The sequence below is a fragment of the Octopus bimaculoides genome, chromosome 3, assembly GCF_001194135.2.
Source record: "Octopus bimaculoides isolate UCB-OBI-ISO-001 chromosome 3, ASM119413v2, whole genome shotgun sequence".
NCBI lineage: Eukaryota > Metazoa > Mollusca > Cephalopoda > Octopoda > Octopodidae > Octopus > Octopus bimaculoides.
Window position 1 is genome coordinate 113971076 of NC_068983.1, and position 12237 is coordinate 113983312.

At 35.4% G+C, this 12237-nt stretch overlaps 1 protein-coding gene across 1 annotated transcript in view; it reads left to right on the forward strand.

Moving 5' to 3' along the window:
• Positions 1 to 12237, forward strand: part of LOC106868453 (WD repeat and FYVE domain-containing protein 2) — an 89962-nt gene that overhangs the window by 38326 nt on the left and 39399 nt on the right. The window contains exon 2 of the mRNA XM_014913727.2: positions 8193 to 8260. Coding sequence (XP_014769213.1) covers positions 8193 to 8260 — 68 coding nt within the window. The remainder of the gene's footprint in view (positions 1 to 8192; positions 8261 to 12237) is intronic.

Sequence of the window (12237 nt, forward strand, 5' to 3'; positions counted from 1 at the left end):
TTTTTAAATATTAAGAATGTGTTTTTTTTTAGTGAAATCCAAATCTCTTGTATAGAAAACATAGGAATTGGAAGAAATTCAGGAAAAAAATAAGTAGTGGGGCACAAATGTCACCTCGGACATGCTAGAAACAACAGGTAAAGGACAGGATTTCTGGGAAAAGTTTATATTAAAGATCAGATTTTTAAATATGCTCATCACAAACACAAATTACAGAATAGAAAAAGGTCATTTCAATTGGATTTGAGCTGTAATTTTGCGTGTGCACACAGCAAGAAATAACATAATTTATACAGAAGTTTTACCTAGAGTGTGTGTATGCCAAAGGAAGTTATTTTATGGCATTCTTTCATTTGAAGCAGCAGTGTTGTCAACTTGATTATAGAAGATCATATAACTGTTCATTAATTTCCGTAAAAAAATTTTTTCTTTCTTTATGCTTTGAAGAGAGCAGGAATTGAAAGAGAGGAGGAAGTGAAAAGGAAACATTTGCTTTGAAGTGAGATCAGAAAGTGAAAGATGTATGTACGTGTATATGAAATGGATGTGTGTGTGTGTGTGAGAGTGAGTGAGTGAAGGTTTGTGATGTATGTGTTTTTTTTTGCATGTATGTGTAAGTGGCACTCACTCGCTCTCTCTCCCTATCTATCTTTCATATACATGTACATAAATACATATGCATACATCTATTTTATACTGGGAGAAAAACAAAATTAACTGAAGTGGGTGTCAGGAGAGAAAATATTGACTTTCATAAAGTCAAAAAGATAAATGGAAAAGAAACAGTTTGCAGACTGTGTTCGCTGCTAAAAAGAAAAACTACAAAAGGGTATCTGATTGAGACTTCGTATATGTGTTTCTTTTGCAAAGTGCCTTTGTGTAAAAGATGCTTTGGGCAGTTTCATGACAGAAATATGTCATAACTATATTATTTTATCATATATTCTTTTTCATTTTATTATAAATAATATGTGAAAGTGAGAAATAAATATTAATTTTCAGTATGTTACACACCTGTATTCACCTTTGTCTCGCCTGTTAATGAGATTTTTTTTATTAGATGCATCCTGTTACCTAAATGAATTCATTAAATTGTATAAAAGTACATAGTCAATGGTGTATTGACTAGTAAAAGAGTTTTGTACTTTATTTTCAATGAAATATAGAGAAAGAATAAAATCTTGTACTAATTACACCTGTATTTCAATTAATTCAAATTAATGTACCTCATCTTGAAAAATGTAAAATTGTTGGCAGTTGACATCTGGGATAATTTTAGTTACAAATGAAACAAGTAAGATGTATTAAGAATATGAATTTTAGTGTTTATTCATAATGTTATTGTTTTTAGACCTGTTAATTAAATTTTCCTGCCCATAAAAGTCAAATTCAATCAGAAAGATTAGCTAAAATTATATAACTATAAACCACTGGCATATAAGCACCCATTTACAAAATTTCAAATCTGTATGTAGAAAATTAACAAGTTGCAAGCAAATATTGTGGAAACCACTTAAACTTGAATAAATCAAAATTAATGTGAACAGATAAGCATTACATTTGACAAATTAATCTGAACACTAAAGGGTTAAAGCTTCTGTGGACTCCTGTTTTACAGCTATGTAAATCAAATCAAAGAAGAATAAAGTATTTTGCTGAGGACCACACTGAAATGCTAGTGATGCATTTGAATTGAGGATCCATGAGAAGATAGTCCCAAAATTTACCAGTTTGAACTGTTGCCTCTATCAGTGGAAATCTAGATATAACAGTACTTTACTAGACAAAATACCAATCAGTCACTTATTGAAAATCTGATTTTTTGAAATGTAAACAAGCTAGAAAGAGAAGTTACTCATCAGACTAGAAGTAATATCGATTATGCTTAATGTACGGAGGTCATGCTCTGTATCTATCTTAATTAATTGGTCTGGATGGCTTTAACATTGTTGAGCCATTGCAGCAATGTTAAGTCATAAGATAATATTGGAGAGAGAGAGAGACAGACAGATTATCATTAATATTATCAAACATTGACAAATGGCATACACATGAGATAGAGCCCCCACTACTGAACTTAGGCACAAATTTCACTGATTTGTTTTCTTTCATAATCAATAAATCACATTTAATCTGTTGAAATAATTAACCATAGAAATGCTTCTTTGCCAAGAATAATTATTGCTTCTTAAATACTAAAATACACATTTTCAAAATGATACTGAGTTTAAAGGAAGCCCTAATATATGTAGCACTGTCTGTTGCTGATTCAATCAAGTTCCCTCTTGAGAGTAAAGGGGTATATTGTTACTCATTATCATATGTTAACTTAATTGTAATAACCTTGATAGTTTAAATGATGACGATGTTATAATAAAAGGCCACAAATTTGGAGAGATGAGTGTAGTTAGTTAAATTAATCCCATGTGCTGGACTGGTACTTATTTTATCAATGCCAGAAAAATGAAAACCAAAGTTGATCTTAATGAGATTCAGATTCCAAATATCCTTATTCATCTCTCCATATAGAAGATAACTATGACATCACTATTGGATTGGTTGGAGCATGATTACATATCAATATGTAGGCAGCCCAAAACGTTCTCAGTATCCTCAACTCTTACTTCTAGCTTGCTCAGAAGTTACACTGCAATATGAGGTTGTGCTGGATAAATATCTCAAAAGCAAGATTCTCCCAGCATTCTGGATTGACCTTGAAGTCTTTTAGGGAGACCAAGAATATTCTACACACCAAGTGAATGTTTCCTCACTTACCAAAACAAAAAATGTTTCAGCAGTTCTGGCATTGTAGTCAGGCAGTACATGCTTCACAATTGAGAAACCTGTGTTTGAGATGTTGTCCTGCCAATTAATGTACAGCATTCTGTGAAAGCAGTTCGGTTGGAATCTTAAGCTCATTCTGTCTAATACAGCTGAATTTACCAAACCATTACTCTCCATAACAATAATTTTCATCCCCAGCACTGAGAGTCTATATTGTTTAGAGCATGGAGTCAATGAAGACTATCTTCTCTTTAACAAATGATCAAAGATATTTCATAAATGTGTTTTCTTTCATTTTCCCCTTAACTGTCACAAATATAGGTAAGAGTATCAATGTCACTCATGGAGGGAATTGTATTTTTATGAAATTATAACAGCCAAGCCAACAACAAGGTGAAAGATATCCACAGAAGTTCAAATTGTCGACCACAAGTTTCTCTCTCCATGTAAAGAGCAAACTGTATGAGGCAAAGATTGCTTATCTTAAACAGCTCAATGTTATATGATCACATAACAGGAATGAAAGCAGAAGATCTGTAAAAAATGAAGAGCAGCAAACTGAGTTTATTGTAGAATAATTGACAAGAATAGCTGAGTACAAGTGAATTGAAAAAGTAGTTTGGCTTTAAGAGTTAGTGCATATATGACAAAGCAGACAATTATGCTAGTAGGGATACATAACGCAAATGGACAGGTATTAATGGGAGTGGGAAGATAAATAAATAAAATATTAAGTATTTTAAGGAAACAGTTGAAGGTCACTTTTGGGCAATATTTCAATTTGCTCCTAATGTTTCACTTTCATCCGATGTTTCATACATGTATAGAATTCTACTCTGACAGCGCAACTAGAAAACCGCTGCAAAGTAGCACAAAACAACCAATAATTCAAACAGTAATAAACAAACTTCAGCTCACCAGAATGTTGAACAAACATTGTAAAAAAACCATGTGGTCTAAACAATTTCACAGCATTTATACTTGAATAAAGGCGGGAAAGGCTTCATCTCACATTATCTCAAAGCTACGAGAATCCAATAACGTGATTTGTTTATGTTTTTAGTGATACGGCCGGATTTGGCCGGTTTGAACAAATAAAGGGGAATTAATTTTGGCTGGTTTGAACATTAAAGGGTTAAGGAGTTCCACAAGTAAAAGATTGTAATTTGTGGGTCCATCTATAAATTTTATGTACTAGGAGAGGTACCTGGGTTTATTGAAATTTTCAAGATTTGTATTTGGAATTTATGATATGAATATAACGAAATTGTTTCATTGCTAGTTTTTACTAACCTACAAACAAATATTTTATTTCAAAAATTTACATGTGCATTTATGGGGTCCACAGATAATAAGATAGCTCTCAGGGGATCCACAAACAAAATAAGGTTGGGAACCCCTGTACTAGACCATCTGTAAATGTTACCTGTGAATAGACTGGAATCCTATGTGGTGAGAAGATTTGCTCAGCCACTAAATATCACCAAACTCAACAAAAGCTAGTGTCTGTGTGGTAAGATGTTTACTTCCCAACCACATGGTTCCAGGTTCAGTCCCGCTATATGACAACTCAGGCAAGTGTCTTCCACTATAGTTTCAGGTCAGCAAAAGCCTTATGAGTGAATTTGGTTGACAGAAACTAAAAGAAGCCCATTGTGTGTGTGTGTGTGTGTATTGGTTTCTTTTGCCAAACCGCTAAGTTATGGACCATGTAAACAAACTAGCACTGGTTGTCAAACAGTGATGGGACATACACACACACACACACACATACATGACAGGCTTCTTTCAGTATCCCTCTACTAAATCCATTCACAAGGCTTTGGTCAGCCTGAGGCTATTGTAGAAGACACTTGCTTAAGATGCCATGCAATGGGACTGAACCCGTAACCATGTGGTTGGAGAGCAAGCATCTTACCACACAGTCATGCTTATGTCTAAATTCAGAATGCATAATGTTAAGAAGAATATAACAGAAGGAATGCAGAATAGCGTACTAGTCTTTAAAATGTTCATCTAGTGTTGGTCCTTTGAACCAAAGAAAGAAATCTATAAGTTTTGCTAGAAATAGATACCAAATCTTCCTAAAATTTCAATGTGCTGTTTTAAAAATGGAAAAAATACATTGAGTAATGTAGTTCTTGATACGTTGCGTTGTCTCTAGGGAGAAAAAGAAAAGGAAGAGAGAAACTGGTTCATGTCATACATTTGACAAATCCGGACTGACTTTGTGTTAAATAAGTTGTAGTTCCTGTTTCTTAAAACTAATTTCTTTGTTGAAACCGTCTCTTACTTGTAAGTTCTTTCTTCTGTGTCTATTCTGTGGTTCTGGGTTCAGTCCTACTGTGTGGCACTTTGGGCAAGTGTCTTCTACTATAGCCTCAGGCTGACCAAAGCCTTGTGAGCGGATTTAGTAGACAGAAACTGAAAGAAGCCCTTTGTGTGTGTATGTGTGTGTTTGTGTCTATGTTTATCCCCCCATCACTGGGGTGACCAGTGTTGGTGTGTTTACGTCCCTGTAACATAGCGGTTTAGCAAAGGAGACCAATAGAATAAGTGCCAGGCTTAACGAGAATTAAGTACTGAGGTTGATTCATTTGACTAAAAATTATTGTTCAAGGCAGTGCACCAGCATGGCTGCAGTCTAATGATTGAAACAAGCATAAGATAAAAGATAATAAAATAAAATTATGTTCATCTTACAAAACTAGATCTAACTTCATTTAACCAATATCATTAGAAAAGATAAATCCACTGACAGTTTTCAGAGATCTAATTTCAGCCGACCTTCTTACATCATTTTCACCAACTTCAGAGGACCTGAACTTTCCACGCAGCTTTGGTATTAGCTGTTAGCCTATTTCAAGGAAGAGAATATTTGTAAGATGTCTTGGTAGACATTCAACATCATATTTCTGTTCTCCTCTTTGTTAAATACTCAAGGAAACACCATGACCTTCTTTCAACTCATGAACGATGCATAACTAAAAACAAAGAAAACATTCACAGTATCTACAAATATTAGCCTTTGTGACAACCACAAATGTATTTATAAACTTGTCCTTAATTCCTTCCTTAAGATCTAAGGCTTCTCTTTTCAAAAGCATAGGATAATATTACATACACATCTGGGATGGTGCATTACTATATCCTCTGTTTCTTCTACCACAGTTATTGCACTACTCCACTGAAGTAGTAAGTCAATGCACATTCCATCTGTTTCATTACTGAGTTTCACTTCTGAAACCCTATGTGACACCATTTCCTCTTGGGACAAAACTAGCAGCAATTAGTTTATAGCTTACAAAACTAGCAGAAAGACTGCTCTCTTGGGGACACATAAATGACTGGCCTCTTTCAGCTTCTGTCTACCAAATCCACAAAAAAGGCTTTGGTTTGTCCAAGGTGTCATGTAGTGGGACTGAATCTGGAACCATGTGGCTGGGAAGCAAATTTCTTAGTGCACAGCTACACCTGTGCCTATTATATTGGAATTTGTGAGAATTTTTTTAGTGAAATTTTCTACAAATAACTTTCTGAAGGTTTACTTTTTACTTGTTTCAGTCATTTGACTGTGGCCATGCTGGAGCACCGCCTTTAATCAAGCAAATCAACCCCCAGGACTTATTCTTTCAGTTTCTGTCTACCAAATCCACTCACAAGGCTTTGGTTGGCCCAAGGCTATAGTAGAAGACACTTGCCCAAGGTGCCATGCAGTGGTACTGAACCCAGAATCATGTGGTTGGTAAGCAAGCTACCTACCACACAGCCACTCCTGCGCCTAGCTACTTACCACACAGCCACTCCTGTGCCTTTAGATAATGATTATATAGGAATTTAATGTGAAAAAAAATAATTGGGGAATTGGGATATCTCGTACATATCAACTTGTTTCCTCAATGTTTCGAAGATTGAATTACAGTTATGTTGAAAATAAAGATTATTTTTGAGACCCATGTGTTCCCTTCTATTTCTAGCCATACTAAACAACCATATAGGGGATAGACCACCTTCCAGACTATTTAAAAGAGAGAAATTAAGATTGCAGTAAAATACTGAAAGAAATATGTATTCAATAATTAATGTTTGCATTGTACACTGCTTTCTAGAAAGATTTCTTTCATAGAATTTCCAGGAAAGGGTGGAATAGTTCTCAAAAGTAATTTTTTTTTCAACATAATTGTTATGAAAACATCAAAATGTATCATCATCATCATCGTTTAACGTCCGCTTTCCATGCTAGCATGGGTTGGACGATTTGACTGAGGACTGGTGAAACCGGATGGCAACACCAGGCTCCAATCTAATTTGGCAGAGGAGGAAAATAAATTTGAGATGCATGAAATAAATATCCCCTCCTCATTTAGTTTTCACATTAAATTTTGATATAGTCTAGGTCATCAGAAAAGTTTTTGTAGAAAATTTCACTAAAAAATATCTACTTTCCTGAATGTTATGAAGAGACAAAATGTCCAGTTGACATAAGTAAATTAAAGCTAATTTTCTTATTCAGTTTTCTGTTTCTTCAACAACACCCAACAAATATGAAAAAATACTGGAATCAACATAATTTGGTCGATGCTGAATTAAACTTATAATTTGTAGAAAGTAGTGTTGAAAATGTTAGGCGACATTTATTTCCAGATGTATAAACAGATATTACAAAATACTGCCCCGCAGTAAAATGATATGACCCATTGTATAACATTTGTGATTGAAGCGTGTATTTGAAATATTCAGTAATAGAAGTTACAAGATCTGCATTTCGATAAGAATATATTAAAACTGGAATTTATAGAAATTTTCCAGACAGTCTAACCCTTAATGATTGCGTTTTTTTTTTTTTTTTTTTTGGAACAAAATTACATTTTTTTTTTTTAATTTCAAAAGTTAGGTGAAAAGAATTTTAAATAAATCATGAAATGTTAGTGTATAACCATGCACTAAAGGCATTTGACTCAAGATTATTCCATCTATTTCACTGGCTATAATTATCCAGTGTCTCTCTCTCCCCTCTATTTTTTCAAGGTGGTCAGTTATAATTTTAGTGAAATTTGATTGTTGCTGTTTCTGGCAAGTTGTGTAACCATATAAATACTCTTTTCTCAGTTCAGGTGGAGCTCTATTTATATAAACTATGGTCAACAACAACAGTACATTTTACAGTTTAAATGAGAAGAAATTTGAAATTAAACATAAGCAACTTCTCTCTTTCAGAATTTACTACAATAAGCAAAACAAACTGTCTCAATATCTTCCTCCTCTGCTCCAACTTGTTTGTCTCTCTTTTATTTGTATGTTTGTTGTTCTTTACTCCTTCACTCTCTGCCTCTCTACTCTCTCTCTCTCTCCCCTTTTCTATATCCCTTGTTTTCTCTCTATTAACTCCATTTTACTTATTCCATCAGGACTGTGAGAATATGGTTGAAGCGAGACACTGGACAGTATTGGCCAAGTGTATGCCATTCTATGCCCTGTAAGTTACACATTCTTTCTTCTGTTTGCTTGTAATTATTTGTTTGGCTAAAGCCAGTCATATTCTCTCAGCTGTGATATGATTAATTGATCAACCAGTTATATGTCACTGGCTACAAACTGAGAAGTCATTATTGAGAGTTTGTTCAAAATTACCTTTGTTTGTCTATCAGTTAGGTATGGCGTAGTGGTTAAGAGTGTGGACTACTAACCCCAAGATTCTGAGTTCAATTCCAGGCAGTGACCTGAATAATAATAAAAATAATAATAATAATAAAAATAATAACAACATCATCAAAAAATACCTTAGGAATGAGAACCCGGGTTCGAAATTTCCCCAAAACACCTGATTTTGGCTGGAGGGTATATCAGCCGAAGCATGTGAACAACAAACAAGATGAGGACAAATATCCGTCAATTATAAATAATGTAATCTGGTAGTGTTAACTGCAATAAACTGGCATCTTGTTTTGGAGAATATTCTCTCACTCCACACTTTCATGAAATAGCAGCTAAGCATCAGTAATATAAAAGCTCCTTGGTGCTTAGGAGACATTACATGCTGAATCCACTGGTGGTGGTCACTGTTAGAAGACTAGCTAAACATACAAAATGTTTCGTCAGCTTTATTTGAGTAAACTTATGACAAAGAAATAACTGAACAAAGCATTGGATAGGTTTTATTTTTAATGTGATTCATGTTGTCTAAACATTTCAGACTTAATATGGACTCTCATTTTAAAATGTAAAACATTTATTGTTGGATAGTTGATTGCTATGCTGAGTTATTTGACACTGTCGAAGTTATTTTAGTGGGTCAATGATATAATATATGTAGTGTTTGTAAGTGTGTGTGTGTGTGTGTGTGTGATATAGTATATCAAAGAGAATTGTGGAGGCGCAATGGCCCAGTGGTTAGGGCAGCGGACTCGCGGTCATAGGATCGTGGTTTTAATTCCCAGACCGGGCATTGTGAGTGTTTATTGAGCGAAAACACCTAAAGCTCCACGAGGCTCCGGCAGGGGATGGTGGCCAACTCTGCTGTACTCTTTCGCCACAACTTTCTCTCACTCTTACTTCCTGTTGTGCCTGTAATTCAAAGGGTCAGCCTTGTCACACTGTGTCATGCTGAATATTCCCAAGAACTACGTTAAGGGTACACATGTCTGTGGAGTGCTCAGCCACTTGCACGTTAATTTCAGGAGCAGGCTATTCTGTTGATCGGATCAACTGGAACCCTCGACGTTGTAAGCAACGGAGTGCCAACAACAGCCAACAACAACAAAGAGAATTGAGAGGTGGGTGAGGAGTGTGTGCTGATGGATAATGGTACACTTGTACTTAGTAAGTCTGAAAAAGAGGTAGCATAGAAGTGCTACCTTGAAAGGGTACTACATGTAGTGAATGCACAAGAGAAAGAGAGTCTTCCTAATGGGGACCCAATAGAGGAATCAGCTTTGTTAGTTGATAGCAGTATAGAAAATAAGCAATTTAGGATGCAAAGACAGGAAAACTCTTGATCCATCAAAAATCACCAGTGTGATGTGTAAAATATCTGACAGAGTAGGATATGGACTAGCCACTCACATAGTTTAATCAGGTTGTACAGGAAGGTGATATATCCAATGACAGCCTTAAGGTCAATTGTTACAATAGTAAAAAAGATGCCTAGGTAGAAATAATTACAAAGGCATCAAATTTTTGGATTGGGAGAGTGTAATAGCCCAATTAGTTAGGGACAGAATTAGATGATATATTTTCTGCATATAGTCTACAATTAGACATTGTTGTTATTGTTGTTGGCACTCAGTCGCTTACGACGTCGAGGGTTCCAGTTGATCCAATCAACGAAACAGCCTGCTCGTGAAATTAACGTGCAAGTGGCTGAGTACTCCACAGACACGTGTACCCTTAACGTAGTTCTTGGGAATATTCAGCGTGACACAGTGTGACAAGGCTGACCCTTTGAAATACAGGCACAACAGAAACAGGAAGTGTGAGAGAAAGTTGTGGTGAACGAGTACTGCAGGGTTCGCCACCATCCCCTGCCGGAGCCTCGTGGAGATTTTTTAGGTGTTTTCGCTCAATAAACACTCACAACGCCCAGTCTGGGAATCGAAACCGCTGCCCTAACCACTGGGCCATTGCGCCTCCACTCAATTAGACATTATATATATTTCTAATGAAACAGTAGTAAATCTTTCTTTGTTTTGAGATATAAAACTTGAGGATGTGCTCTTGGATTCAGATTTGGGACTGACACAAATTCTTGAGAAATTATAGAAAGCATGATTTGCATGTATATTTAAATTTTCAAGAAAAAATTCTGAAGTGATTTTGTATACATGTGTAAAGCAATAAGTTCTTACTTACTGTGTGTCAGTGTGTGTATATATGTGTGTTTAATTTACAAGTCACAAGGCCATCTCACTTGTCCTAGTGCCACTAACAAAAGCACCCAGTACATTCTGTAAAGAGGTTCGTGTTAAGAATGGTATCCAGTTATAGAAATCATGCAAAAACAGAGATACTGGAGAACATCTTGGACCTCTGACTTATTGGGGCCTTCTGAAACCATCCAGCCCATGCTATATGTCAGCATCAAAAGCAGATGTAAAATGACATTTCTATCTGTGTATCTGTCTGTCTATCTATCCACACACACACACACACACACACACACACAAATATATTGTTTGTATAGTTTCAAGCCACTTTAGAATTGTCCACTCACCTGTTTATTTTACCTAGTTCTTTTTCATTAAAATTTATGAAATATGAGCAAGTTGCAGTGTTTATGTGTAAGATGCATTGAAGAGGAATCACTATTCTATAGCTTAAAACATACCTGCACAACGTTGCTGATTTAACTCACAATTTAATACTAAACATACTGATACAACTTTGGACTAAATCCCCAAAATTGTACCTATATATGTGTTTGTGCGTGAAAGAGACAAAGCATTTTGCATTAAGCAGGTATAAAGGAATATTTTTGTTGGCCTAATGTAATAAGACTTTGGAGATTAAGCAGTAAGTTTGATAGCTAATTTGCACTTCACTTTATCAACCCCAACAATTCTAAAGTACCTACTTTGAAGTGTTTTGTATTCATTCCTATGTCTTTCTCTGACAAATAATAATGTCTTTATTATTGCCACAAGCATGATGATTAATGGAACAGATTACTATTTAGAAACTGAATGAAATGTGTATCGTTCTCTGTGTTTGTCCTCCGTCACCACTTAACTGGTGTTGTGTGTTTCTGTCCCTGTAACATAGCAATTCAATAAAAGAGACAGCAACAATAAATACCAGGCTTTCAAAATAAAAAAATAAAAAATAGGACTGGAAGCATTGATTCATTCAACTAAAATTCTATAAGGTGGTGCCACAGCATGGCTGCAGTCTAATTCTGAAAGAAGTAAAAGATATAAAAAAAACACCAAACAAACATATAGTAAAGTCCCATGTGGAGGCCTACTACTTTTGGTCATTCAAGGAACCCCACAGTTATAGCATTATCCTGACTAACAAGTTCTTTTCCAGTTGTAGGCCCACTCATTCAAATCATGCTTGCCACTTTCACCTACCTTTTAATAAATTTTCTAGAAGGTAACACTGCCTTCTCTGCCCCCACCTTCCTGTCCAAGTCAAACTTAATATCAGTAAAGACTTGGTTGACAAGGAAAGTATCTCTTCTATGTCTTGTCAGTTATATCCACTATGCAACCTCTTTAACCAGAGCCATCAGACAAAGAAAAGTTGATTTCCATTCCCAGCTAAAGGAAGGTGACAGGGCAGTTTTTCTAATGGACTCAGCAATTGCCAGACCCATTGAACATGTGATAACAGTTGCTCTACATAACCTTGCAAATGAGTGCTTGTAGAATTGTTTTGTCATTTTGCATGCAACTGAGAGAGGCCTAGCTAACAACATTCCTGTGCCCCATTGAGTTTATTTTGTATTGGCAAGCC